The 14,502-nt window shown below is 35.0% G+C and overlaps 1 protein-coding gene across 1 annotated transcript; it reads right to left on the reverse strand.

Annotated features, from left to right (window-relative positions):
- Nucleotides 1–444: 444 nt before the first annotated feature.
- Nucleotides 445–11,725, reverse strand: LOC111407815 (DNA gyrase subunit B, chloroplastic/mitochondrial-like). The gene is made up of 21 exons (XM_023037498.1): nt 11,406–11,725; nt 10,249–10,393; nt 10,049–10,129; nt 9,856–9,969; nt 8,737–8,793; nt 7,862–7,963; nt 7,614–7,764; nt 7,416–7,492; nt 7,080–7,190; nt 4,367–4,437; nt 3,982–4,123; nt 3,708–3,806; nt 3,443–3,571; nt 3,183–3,297; nt 2,486–2,553; nt 2,193–2,306; nt 1,987–2,103; nt 1,654–1,707; nt 1,468–1,573; nt 1,113–1,243; nt 445–881 (listed from the first exon to the last, which is right to left on the reverse strand). The coding sequence occupies exons 1-21, from the start codon at nt 11,561–11,563 to the stop codon at nt 813–815; spliced, it is 2,211 nt and encodes a 736-aa protein (XP_022893266.1). The 5' UTR covers nt 11,564–11,725; the 3' UTR covers nt 445–812.
- Nucleotides 11,726–14,502: the final 2,777 nt, after the last annotated feature.

Consider the following 14,502-nt stretch of genomic DNA (forward strand, 5'->3'; position numbering starts at 1 on the left):
TATGCATTTGAAGTTCATTGAACATCGTAGCAACGATCCCATAGCCAGTGTCTCCAGTGATCACTTTAGATAAATAGTATTATTCCTTTCATTATGTCCATTGAAATTTCCATTTTTCCTAAAAACATTTACTCATCATTCAACAATATCCTCACTTTTATGGGCACTGCTATCAAGGTACAAAACAAAAGTCACATGAACTCACCAAGTACTCACATATTCAACTTTCACCTGAAAATCTGTCGATACAAATCCAGATAATTACAGGTAAAAGAAGGTAGTGAATTGTTTTCATTAGGGATTTATGTCATTTCCGTTGTTCTATATCTACGAATTTTTCTCTCTTTACCTCAGGAGCCGGAGTACTCGTCGATGCTTTATACAAGGGATATTACTTGGTCGGATATAGAGCTTATGAAATCTTAAATGGGTTTTCAGAAAGGAAGAACACAAACATTCTTTTGCATAAACTCTGTAGAACTGTCTCATGAGCAACTGCCAAGAAAATAACAAACCACCACAGAAAAAAGCAACAAAATAAGAAACAATATAACAAGATTCTATGGAACATGTGAAGATTAGGATTGTAAATTATCGTCGTAGTCACAACATAGTCTTGGTATAGAGGTTCTTTCGATGAAAAGTGTCACCCACGAGTTGAATTGAATAGACCGGTGAGACTTTCTACCTGGGCCCTTACGTATAACATAAAGATCTTTATGTTATGTTGGAAGTTCTCTCCTCTGCTTTGTCCAAATACCTACGCGTAACCCTTGCTGTAAGTATGAAGTACAAAAGATCTTAAGGCAGATTCATATATCCAAGTGCTCAAGGTTGATTATGCTAGCAGAGTTCTTTATAAGTTCCTTCCTGGTATCCACCTGAAAAAGCCAGAACAAGGCAAATTTTTGGTGTCAAAATTCGCTAATCTATGGAAAAATGATGAAAACACATGATACATATTTGGTAGGGACATAGGGAGGATTCGATAGCACTGAACAATATTAAAAAATGAAATGAAGTTAAAATATTATTCATTACGTTATGTTAAACATCAGTTTCAGATGGGGGCAAGATACAACTCAAACAAACTGAAGCTACGATCCGCTTACCCGGGATCCCATGAGAGAGGAGAAAACAACATTGGCTTCTGCCACATCCTCGACCCTTAATTGCTTCAAAAGCCGAGTCTCTGGATTCATTGTTGTTTCCCAGAGCTGCACTGGCATCATCTCGCCCAAGCCTGCATTTTTTCACATCAATAGATGGCATGAGGATGTGAAAATTTAATGTTTGGGGATTAGGTTAGCAGAGCATTCCATCAGTAAAACCTTCACAAGGGAAACCCCTTGATAAGCCCCATTTGCAAAATATGTTCAAGGTATTGTATGTTAAGATTATACTTCTATCTCCTTAAAACTAGTCATCTAACATGACCCTATTGTTCCTGTGGCTTCAGAGGCTTACCTTTGAACCTCTGAATATTGTACGAAGCATTTGCAGGGAAAGTACGCTGGAGCTTTTTAAGTTCTGCATCATCATAACAGTAGTATGCTTGCTTTCCCCTCTCAACCTGGATAGTAAACGAAGAATGAAAAACGCAACAAAATTATTTGAATAGAAGCTTTGGTGAAAATCTTCTCGAATACAAACCTTGTAAAAAGGTGGAACGCCAACATAAATGCAGCCTTCATCAAATAAAGCTCTCTGCAGGAAATTCAAGCCACAACCAAATAGTATATGGAATCCATGTATATAAATTTATAAATTAATTTTGTGTTCGTCTTTTAATTTTATTAAACTCGGTGTAAGTACACTAACCCATTCATTGAGTTGGGTGGATCGAAATTTTCACATAGTGCTTGCTTGCAGACGTAAACTCTAAAGTTATAATTTGACAATCAAGCACTTCACATTCAACTGGGGATCTTGTTTTAGTTTCATATAAAAAATCGCGCATATGATTTTCTTTCTATCAATACATACCTGATATCTAAAAAAAAAGGTCAACAACAATGTTCGTATGTGTGCACCATCCACATCAGCATCTGTTAATATTATGATTTTGTGGTAACGAAGAGCTTCCTTTCTAAAATCTTCCCCCTGAGGATTATCAGAAAGCAAATGCTCAAGTGATCATCCAGCAAAAATATACACACAAAAACAGATAAAAATAACTGTACGAACATCACCTTCACGCCAAGTCCTAGACCGAGAATAAGATTCTGAATCTCTTCATTTTTATACATGGCTGCTTCATCCTTTCTTTCAATGTTTAAAATTTTACCCCTCAAAGGAAGAATGGCCTGCAGAGAATGATATTAACCAACATAAAAAAGGACTAAGAAAGAAATGAGTTCTCCAAGGCTTGAATGCTTCAACCATTTTTGTCATCATTTTTACCATGCAAAACTAAACAAATAAAAAGCTACAACAAGAGTATATGGACTGAAAGTAATAACAAATTATATGCTAGAATTATTACCTGAAAACGTCGATCTCGACCTTGTTTAGCACTTCCACCAGCTGAATCTCCCTCCACTATAAAGATCTCTGAAAATTGTCGTTGAAAGGATATGATGTTTGCTTTAGCATTACAATATGCTAAAAAGAAATGTTATCCAAAATACAAACAGAATACTTGGACATATAATATTCTCAGTACTTTGAATCATTTAAGCTTGCTTGTATATGTAGGTTTCTTTCCTCTGTGAGGATCCCATTACCACCGGCGGTATTAGTAGCTGTTAAATTAAACTTAAAATGGTTTCATAAACAATAGGCATGATTTTTCTAATGATATTAGGAGAAAACCTTTTTTTGGAGTTCTGCCGAGAAGAATGGAAAGAGGGATGGGGATGAAGAATCAGAAAGCACACAGGACACATTTTCAAGAGGGATGAAGTTTCCTCAAGTACACATGCTTAGTGAGTGTTCAGGTAAAATTATTAGTAACTTTTTTGGAGCAATAATATTTGGGTAGCACGTAATGTGTGATTAATAAATGGCTATTAGTTGTGAATGTGATTAATAAATGGCTAATAGTTGTGAATATGGGGTTGAAATTAATGTTTGACCTTGACTAAGTAGAAAAAGTAACTCTTTATTAACTTTTAATTTTACATGAACAGAGGCTTAAAACTTCAATGCTAATTAGTTTTGAAAAGAAAAACTCATCATACCAGATTCTTCAGGATTTGTAGCTGAACAATCAGCAAGCTTCCCAGGAAGGGATGATGATTTCAGAACACTTTTTTGCCTCACCAACTCCCTCGCCCTTTTTGCTGCTAGAGCTGCCTACAGATGCAAGAATAAACGTGAATCATATAAGAAATTCAAAAATAGATATATGCATCACGGAATCTTAAAGTTCTGAAGCTAGCAAATTAATATAACAATATCCTTTCAACTGATTGAATGTCGGTAGGTAGTTGCAATGTACCTTGAGAGCATTAAGGGCCTTGGAAAGAATTGCATCCAATACATCTGGATGCAACTCCAAATACTCAGTCAGATATTCTTGTATTGATTGATCAACAATCTTCCTTACCTCTGGATTTCCCAACCTCGTCTGTCAAAATCGAAAAAAATATATAAAATTAATAAATCTCATGAACATATATGATGCAAAAATTAGCTTTATCTTAAGTGTTTTACTGGTATAAAACCATCTACAAGACTCTATTCTGGTAATATGATAAACTAACCTTTGTTTGTCCTTCAAATTCTGGGTTGGGAACTTTGACAGAGATCACACAAGTCAGTCCCTCTCTTACGTGTTCGCCGCTTAAATTAATGTCCCTTTCCTTAAAGAAGGAAGCAACTTTTTAGCTTTGAGATTGACCTATAATTATTCATTCTAATGGACATGTCTATGAACATGGCTTAAAACACATTTTTTCCCTACTACAGGAGCATGAATATGATTACTTCTACATAAAAAAGCTCAGAAGAAAAGAAATGTGCCCAAATCTTTTGTACCTTAATGACCTTTGATTTTTTCGCAAGGTTGTTGATTGTTCTCGTTAATGAAGCCTTCACACCATCAATGTGAGTGCCACCATCAATTGTCCGTATGCTGTTAGCATACCCTAGCATTGTATCTGAATATGCATCCGAAGACCTGCATAAAGATCAACCATGCCAACTTAACTTTTTCTTCTAGCGATGTTACAGGTATCCTACATAACTAAATTGAACCTGAGAAGTAAATGACTTTAAAATCTAACAAGTGCATGCTATTCTATTTTTCTGTTTAATTCTTGTGCTGCTACAAGAAGTTTTAAAAATCTTGATCTTAGAAATGAGTCTACGAATCAAACGAGGAAAGGAAATAAGATTGTAGGAAGAGAGGTCATATGTCTACCATTGAAGAGCGACATCAATTGTGACTCCATCAGCTTCTTTCCTAAATCCCAAAACATCGTGAAGAGATTTCTGGACCAAAGAACTGTCAGTCACTATTCAGCAGAGCTGAATCACAGTCAACAGAAAGTAAATAATTAAGCATTAAATAATCATAGCAAAAACTTTAAACAACAATTAGAAAATAGACAACTAAAGCAATAAATGATTGCCAGATATATGTAATCATAATAATTGAGAACTTGGTGAAATTCGCTATACAAGGAGAAAGTTAATTGGCTATGGAATATATGGAGGAAGCATCCCAATTTGCCTGATATGAAAAGATTGATGGTTTCTTCACCATATGGCTGGGTTTATAACACGTAAACTTCCACTTGGTGCATTGCTACATCTGGAAGATCTAGAGCAATGGATCCTTAACAACCACCACCTGTCATATTAGTTTTGGTCTAACCCCCTCCACATTCTAACCAGTTGTACAAGCATGTAATGCACTCTATTCATTTGAGCCCAAGATTGTGCAAATTGTTCACAATCATAGAGAAAACAATATAAAAACACAAGGTGAACCAAAACCCACTGATTGAGAAAAATGCAAACATCAAGCACACCTTATCAGCATTCAGCCATTTCACATATTCAATTAGTCCTCCAGCATAGAAATACTCATTATACAAGTTCTTCTCAGGGTCTGTATCCTCTTTCTTGAGCGTGATCGTAACCTGCAGGTTGAGAAATGAACAGTTACCTGTCATGTTCAGTATAATAATGGCGGTATTAGTAGCTGTTAAATTAAACTTAAAATGGTTTCATAAACAATAGGCATGATTTTTCTAATGATATTAGGAGAAAACCTTTTTTTGGAGTTCTGCCGAGAAGAATGGAAAGAGGGATGGGGATGAAGAATCAGAAAGCACACAGGACACATTTTACATTACAATGGAAAAAAACTGCAGTTGACCAACCTCGGGATTGAGGAAAGCAAGCTCCCTGATTCGCCCAGATATTGTGTTGTAGTCAAACTCAATCGCAGTTGTGAATACTGAAAAAAAATGTGCAGTCCAAGATAGATGTAAATATTTAAGATAACTAGCATATAGGATTCTCGTGCAATTGGTATTTGGACATCAAAAACCAATGAAGCTTTGAGACAGAAGACCTACCTTCTTTATCAGGCCAGAAGTGGACACAGGTACCTTGACGACCCTTAAAATCAGCTGGAAGCTCATGACAGATTAAATCTGTCACAGGTCTTCCACGAGTATACTTCTGATGGTACTCTTTACCATCACGCCAAACAGTAATTTCGAGTGCCTGCCAATAAACACAAGACAAAGTTTTGGCACAAATCTTGAAAATGCTTAAAAAGGACGCAAAGGAAGAAAGTGGTGTGAGGTCTCGGCCAGAGTACCTCGGACAATGCATTGACAACAGATAATCCCACACCATGTAATCCACCTGAAACACTATAACCACTACTTAGACCACCAAACTTTCCACCGGCATGCAAAACCTGCATCATTTATTGGGAACATACGTTATTTGTTATATTCACGAAAAGAATGATATTTCAATATTGCCTAGAGAACATACATTACATTGAATACTAAGCTGACATGTTAAATAAAAGCATTATCTTTCATAAATGAACACATGCGAGACAACTGTCACACATCTGTGACAAAAGATGTGGCTCCCCGAACAAGGACATGGATATAAAGATTTCCAACAATAGAGTTCTTCCATTCTTCACTTCATCCAGGCATGCCAAGGAAGGAGAGATAAAGGTACTAAGAGAGGAAAAAGGATGTTGCTCCCTCTGCTTGTTTAGTTGATTGTGAAGAGAATTCTACTTTAGGCGAAATGGAAAGAGAAGGAAAAGGACAATGAGTTCCAAATAAATATTCACACTGCCCTTCTTTTTCAAATGATGTTGCTCAAGTGGCAAAAATAAAACACAATCCAACTCCACTCCAAGGTAAAAGAGAAACAGAATCTTTTATTCTGTTTTTGTATATTTGGTTTAACTCGTGCAATTAGAACATCTTGTAATATGCTCTTTCCGATTTCTTATTCCATCCTTCCAAATGATTTCAAATAAGGCATTTTATAAGTGTTACCAACAAAGTTAAAGATGACTACACACTGAGCAATATTGTAATCAACACCATTGATATATTCAATTTCCCTCCAGGGGACAAGGTTAAAATTTTATCCAAACAGAAAGTAAATAATTAAGCATTAAATAATCATAGCAAAAACTTTAAACAACAATTAGAAAATAGACAACTAAAGCAATAAATGATTGCCAGATATATGTAATCATAATAATTGAGAACTTGGTGAAATTCGCTATACAAGGAGAAAGTTAATTGGCTATGGAATATATGGAGGAAGCATCCCAATTTGCCTGATATGAAAAGATTGATGGTTTCTTCACCATATGGCTGGGTTTATAACACGTAAACTTCCACTTGGTGCATTGCTACATCTGGAAGATCTAGAGCAATGGATCCTTAACAACCACCACCTGTCATATTAGTTTTGGTCTAACCCCCTCCACATTCTAACCAGTTGTACAAGCATGTAATGCACTCTATTCATTTGAGCCCAAGATTGTGCAAATTGTTCACAATCATAGAGAAAACAATATAAAAACACAAGGTGAACCAAAACCCACTGATTGAGAAAAATGCAAACATCAAGCACACCTTATCAGCATTCAGCCATTTCACATATTCAATTAGTCCTCCAGCATAGAAATACTCATTATACAAGTTCTTCTCAGGGTCTGTATCCTCTTTCTTGAGCGTGATCGTAACCTGCAGGTTGAGAAATGAACAGTTACCTGTCATGTTCAGTATAATAGAGAGTGTATAAACAAACAGATGACATTCAGGATGACAAGTCTCTTCCTTTTTGCTACTTAGAACCATAAATCCTCAGGAAAATTTTAGGAACTGGGGAAAATTTTCACTTCTTATGAAGGACTTAGCTTAAAATGTTCAATAATACATTACAATGGAAAAAAACTGCAGTTGACCAACCTCGGGATTGAGGAAAGCAAGCTCCCTGATTCGCCCAGATATTGTGTTGTAGTCAAACTCAATCGCAGTTGTGAATACTGAAAAAAAATGTGCAGTCCAAGATAGATGTAAATATTTAAGATAACTAGCATATAGGATTCTCGTGCAATTGGTATTTGGACATCAAAAACCAATGAAGCTTTGAGACAGAAGACCTACCTTCTTTATCAGGCCAGAAGTGGACACAGGTACCTTGACGACCCTTAAAATCAGCTGGAAGCTCATGACAGATTAAATCTGTCACAGGTCTTCCACGAGTATACTTCTGATGGTACTCTTTACCATCACGCCAAACAGTAATTTCGAGTGCCTGCCAATAAACACAAGACAAAGTTTTGGCACAAATCTTGAAAATGCTTAAAAAGGACGCAAAGGAAGAAAGTGGTGTGAGGTCTCGGCCAGAGTACCTCGGACAATGCATTGACAACAGATAATCCCACACCATGTAATCCACCTGAAACACTATAACCACTACTTAGACCACCAAACTTTCCACCGGCATGCAAAACCTGCATCATTTATTGGGAACATACGTTATTTGTTATATTCACGAAAAGAATGATATTTCAATATTGCCTAGAGAACATACATTACATTGAATACTAAGCTGACATGTTAAATAAAAGCATTATCTTTCATAAATGAACACATGCGAGACAACTGTCACACATCTGTGACAAAAGATGTGGCTCCCCGAACAAGGACATGGATATAAAGATTTCCAACAATAGAGTTCTTCCATTCTTCACTTCATCCAGGCATGCCAAGGAAGGAGAGATAAAGGTACTAAGAGAGGAAAAAGGATGTTGCTCCCTCTGCTTGTTTAGTTGATTGTGAAGAGAATTCTACTTTAGGCGAAATGGAAAGAGAAGGAAAAGGACAATGAGTTCCAAATAAATATTCACACTGCCCTTCTTTTTCAAATGATGTTGCTCAAGTGGCAAAAATAAAACACAATCCAACTCCACTCCAAGGTAAAAGAGAAACAGAATCTTTTATTCTGTTTTTGTATATTTGGTTTAACTCGTGCAATTAGAACATCTTGTAATATGCTCTTTCCGATTTCTTATTCCATCCTTCCAAATGATTTCAAATAAGGCATTTTATAAGTGTTACCAACAAAGTTAAAGATGACTACACACTGAGCAATATTGTAATCAACACCATTGATATATTCAATTTCCCTCCAGGGGACAAGGTTAAAATTTTATCCTATCTACCTAATCTCCATGATTGACCTTATTCAGGAATTTCAGAACAGATATAACGTAGGAAAAAATACCGTCAAGACAGTCTCTAAAGCAGACTTTTTTGTCGCTGGATGCAAGTCGGTTGGGATCTGCAGTGCAAAAGCAAGCATGTAAGCACATGCATAGTTCTAGGAACAGACACACAAGATGGTATAAATGGCACTAATTCGTGACGTATTTCAGCACATGTATTATATAGGATAAACTAAAACAAGAAATTGCTCAACCAATATTAATGAAATTAAAGACAACTCAATATGCAGAGCATTTATTTCCATGTACTGAATTCTACAGAATACAGAAGTTCTTTATAAGCAGGTAGACAGCAGCTGGCTTCACTAAGGACATGTTGGTTTCATTAGGAGCTAAAGGCATATGACACCAATAAAAGGCACTTTTTATCATATAAATAGAATCTTCATTCACTAAGATTTGAGAAAGTTTAAAACCCTAAAGCATTCCGCACAAGAAACAAAAAAGGGTAGTACTCCCAACATTGCAAAGTATATTATTATTTCCCAATGAGAAATTAGAGAAATGCATTATTAACAAAGAATTACATAAACATTTCAACATGTACACATCGTTAAAAGAGTCTTACGTATCATCAGATGTAGCATAAAATGCAGAAAATGATAGACTATTTTACAAAGTGCTCTGAAGGAACAACAATAGTTCATTATTTTGAATGAGAAACAAAATGATAGCACATAATCTACGTATGCTATATGCTTCATCTGTCAAAAATGTTTGTATGTCCATAGGTAGAAATCTACAAAATCCTTACAATGAGAAACATACTGTGAAAAAATGAAGCTAGACTTCAACATTACAGAGGATTTTAAACCGCAAGAGACCACAATGTTTAATAAGCATCCCTATGATTTAACACATGCAACGCAGTTACTTGCAAAAAATTGCAAAAGAATGATGGAATATTCACAATGTACCAAATGGTAGCAGTATTTTGCATGAAAGACAAATCAAAATTGCATTTCAAAATATCTGCTAAATACTTCAAACTTGAAGGGTGGTTGTTTCCCAACACCAAGAAAGCCATTATATGAGCACGGTAAATAATCTTGAAAAATGATTCTATAACCAATAAAATGAAGACGTTCCACATGTCAACATGAGAAGGCAAATCATACCCCACGACCATTGTCAGTAATGCTCACTGAATTGTCAGCAAGTAGAACTACATCAACCTTTGAAGCGAATCCTGCTTGGGCCTCATCAATGGCATTATCCAAGATTTCATAAACCTAAAATATGCACAATCAACTCGATTTTTCCCCCCAAAATAAGAACTTACATTAACCAGCCTAATGCAGAAAGACATACCAGATGATGCAGACCACGGGGTCCAGTGCTTCCAATGTACATGCCTGGTCTTTTCCTCACTGGGTCTAAACCTTCCAACACCTAAAAGAAGATTGCATTGAAAATTGTTGGTGTGAAGAGAAACTTCAAAGTTTAAACAGTAAATATGGATCAAGATAGGGTAACCATGTTTTAATTGTTAACCAAGGCCAATGGTTCACCTGAATCTGCTCAGAGCCATATTCCTTCGAGCCTTTACTTTCGTAAAGAGCTTCTGTTGCTGTTCTTGATGACATGAATGCCCTTGGACACACCACATTTCGTATTAAAAACCTATTTGAAACCCTTCTCAACCTATTACTTGCCCTGAAACAATCAAGAGCAAAAACACAAAACTTACTAACAAAATTAAACACCGATGGTATCAAATATTGAGAAAAAGGAACTTTTTTAACGACGTCACACTTGCCCTAAAACATTTGCAAGTGGTTCATTTAGAATAGGATACTGGCAAAGAAGGAAAACACAAAAAGCACTATCTCATCCCCTAGTTAAACTTGGATTTTTTAATAACACAAATAATCTCATAAGGTTCTTGCAGCTGGTGTAACATAAATAGTCGATTTTTTTCCCCTAGAATTAAATAACAAAGCCATGAGATTGGTAGGTTTCTGCAAACCTTGCTAATTTACTGAACAATTGCATAAGAAATAACTACTAAAGTAGCCAACCAAACTAAAATTCTTTTTGCTGCAGAATCATATTGAAGAATTACAGTACTAAATTAAATGTTCTCGTAAAAGAGATTATAAATATCTTTTGCTTTAAAGTGCTGTCATTGGCACTTGAACACTTCAAACCCCACTGAAATCCTAGTATATTTCAGATAAGCTAATTTTTATCCTTTTCCCGGGAACGATATATGAAATTTCAGACAAACCACGAGTCACATACAAACACGGTGATAGAGAAAATTTCTTCAAATGTTAAACACATACATGTTACATATATTCGAACTTGTATATTCATATATATGTGGTGCCTACACAAAATAGCTTAATAATTACACATTACCTTTCCAACGTATTTCCAGACACCCGCAAATGAAAATTTCCATTCAATGCTTCACAAGCGACAGAAACACACATACCAGCAAATGCTTATGATAGATTATACGAGACTTTTTCCATTTTTCCCAACATTTTCCCAAATATCCATTATTGAAAAATTTGTTCTTCAAACACTTAAAACACACTGGCAAGCAGACTATAATCTAATTCCACCATTATTTTTACATATTATCCATTAAAGAAAGTTACATAAAATACGAAACCTGGAAATGTAAACCCGCATATGTACTCTATCCAAAATAAAATACCTGGCGTATAGGAGAAGAGACGGGCGGGAAAGCGAAAAAGAAGACGAAAGAGCGAGGCTTTGCTGATTATGGGAGTGAAAAGAGTGAATGGAAGTCGAGTAAGAGATAAAACGTGAGGCCATTCGTTTGAGAGAGTTACTTGGCTTCAAAATAGCCATTGAGTCATATGAGTAATTTTGTTTGCTGATTTTCTTGGTTTTTTGCTCGGTTGCTCCTCACAGAAATTTCTTTGCTTGGGTTCAGAGGGGGGCGTGGGGGAAACTTTGAAGATAAAACCTTTGTCTGACCTCACCGTTGTCCGCTGGGGGAAGAAAGGGGGAAGTTTATTACTTATTTTTAATATTTGAAGTTATTAAGGATCTTCTGCTTTTTATTTTGTAGGAAGATTTTTTTGTTTGAAAACTAATTTTTAAAAGTATTTACGGTTGGTATTTTTAAAAATTTTTGGAGACATTTTTAAGTGTGTGACTTTTGTGGATTTTGTGAAATTTTAAATAATTTTTATGGATTTGGTAGGAATTAGTAAAAGTTTTTTCTGGATTTATGGAGACTTTTACTAAAGACTTTTAAAAACTTTTGAGGAATTTTTTTTTTAAAGAAAATATGCTTTTCACAGTGTTAAATGTGAGACATCAAGGAATATTTATGAGAATTCACAACATTCACTTAAAAACGAATTTTTGAAATTAGAGGGAGAGATAGACATCAACTAGTGAAAAATTACCGTAACCTGATTTGAAGAAAACTCATAGCAAAAATTCAAAGAAATACCTAATTGGAAGAGATAGAGGAAAAACTTAGAGGGAAATAAGAATAGCATACTCTTTTTAGAAATCTCTATATGGATGAGAGATTTTGGGAGAAAAATCCTATTTATATTTTCTATTAAAAAGTCTCTGAAAGTCCAAGAAATTTTAAATTCCCCGAAAGTCCCTCTAAATTGAATACCCCAAAACTTGTAGAAACTTCTAAAAAGTTTCAATTGAATATCCCATAACTTCTGGAGATTTTTTAAAAGTTTATAAAAGTCTCTATTGAATACACCCAAACTTTTTTCAATTGAATACACCCAAACTTTTTAAATCTCTAAAAGTCTTTAAAAGTCTCGATTAAATACACCCCCTTAGTTTCATTTAAAAGTTCTTTTAAATGTCAAAATCACTTTTTCAAAATTAGCCAAACAAATTCGAAAGCAATTTTTGAATCTCTTTTTGACTATTCAAAAATCACTCTAAATTAAATATTTTCACAATGACTTTACTTATATCATGATTATATAGTGGTCATTAAACTTTAAAATACTTCACTTTTTCCATTAGCACTCTATTCATCATCCTAAATAATTCATTACCTTATACGCTAACGTGATGTACGAATATTGGGATTGGTAGCTCACATTCATTAAATGTAGTTAGCACAAAACGTCCTTACCTTTTGATATTATTGTACAAAATATTCATACCATTCATTTTTTGGTATTTTATCTTTACCTTCTTTAACTTTTATTTTATTTTTTATTGTTTTATTTAAATAGGTGGTATATTTGTCATTTTATACGAGAAATTTAATGAAAATAATGATTTCCACAGTAAAAGGTAAATGTAAGGGTGAAAATGTCAAAAAATGAAAGGTATGGACGTTTTGCACAATAAAATTGAAATGTAAAGACGTTTTGTACTAATTACTCATCATTAAAAATATGCCAAATACCGTGGTTATCCTTGTCAACGTGAAATGTTGTGTCACGTTCAAATAAAAACACGTTTTTAGATTCTCCCAAGTAAAAAAAATTAAAAAAAAATGTAAAACAAAACAATTGAAAACGTCTAACAACAAAACCATATGAAAAATAGCGATTTCACCTCCCAAATTGATTTCCCCAAATTCATCCTAAATCCTAACCTCAAATCTGCAATTCAACCCCATGTATGACCTACCTATTTAATAGTTGATGTTTGCATACATGGAAAGACCACATGAAGGTGGGGATGACAATCGGGGCCACCCGTAGTTTGGTTTGAAAAAAGCTTGAGCACGCTCGGCTTGAGGCTCGGGCCAAACCCTATTTTAGGATGTTAGGCAAAGCATGAGCCGGCTAGTGTGGCTCGCCGACTCGGGCTCATGAGCCTGTATTTAAAAAAAAAAAAATTAAAGGCAGCAACATGCTGTGTTAATTTTAAGGCAGTAGGGGCTGCATTCTTTATGTTATATAAAAACAAACACCAAAATCAAGCCTGCCCGACGTCGAAAGCTCGGATCGAACCTAATTCTTTTGGCCAAGCAAAGACTTGGGCTAGGAAAAAAGTTCGATCATTTTACCCGAACAAAGCCCAAGCCTAGAATTTTAGCTCGCGAGCCGACTCGACTCATTGACATCTCTACATAAAGGTAAATTTTAGCATTTTTTCTATTTCATTAGCTATATTTGCACATGGTGTCAGCCACAAACTTGAAATTTTTTGTTAGATTCATCTCATCAGTGTTTAGTTTATGGTAATATATTACTTCTTTTCTTATTTGATATTGTACATTGAATTTAAGGGGTCTATTTCAAACTTAACACTATTACACAATATGGAAAATTTTGTAGATTTTTCATAGTTATGTTGTTTACATATTTCCTTTATTTCACGCTTTTCCTTAACCTAAAACATTCAATTTGTAGAGTGTGATATTCCTAGAATGTAATAAGCTTGGAAGCGATGAAAATTTCATATATGGGCAAGACTTTGGCTTGGACAAGGACCCATATTCCAATAAGGCGACAAATAGGATTAAGTTCTATTCGAATCTAGATGAAACAGAGCAGGTGCTTGAGCATGAAGTTTAAGTCAGTGATGAACTTGATGATTTGGAGTATCTATCTTTTAAAGAGCTCGAGTCTAATTGTGCATCCAATGATGATGTTAGGTATCAATTTCTAGAGTTTTGGCTGAGGCAGATATGAGTAATCTACACGTGTCAGTGAGACCAATAAAATAGACATTGCAACTATATGTTCTTGACTTTTCATTACATCGAATAGTTTAAGGCAGATTTGAAATGGAAAAACTAAAAGTATACTTAAGACAATGAAAGAGGATTTGAAAACTGATAT

Source organism: Olea europaea, chromosome 13, assembly GCF_002742605.1.
Source record: "Olea europaea var. sylvestris chromosome 13, O_europaea_v1, whole genome shotgun sequence".
NCBI lineage: Eukaryota > Viridiplantae > Streptophyta > Magnoliopsida > Lamiales > Oleaceae > Olea > Olea europaea.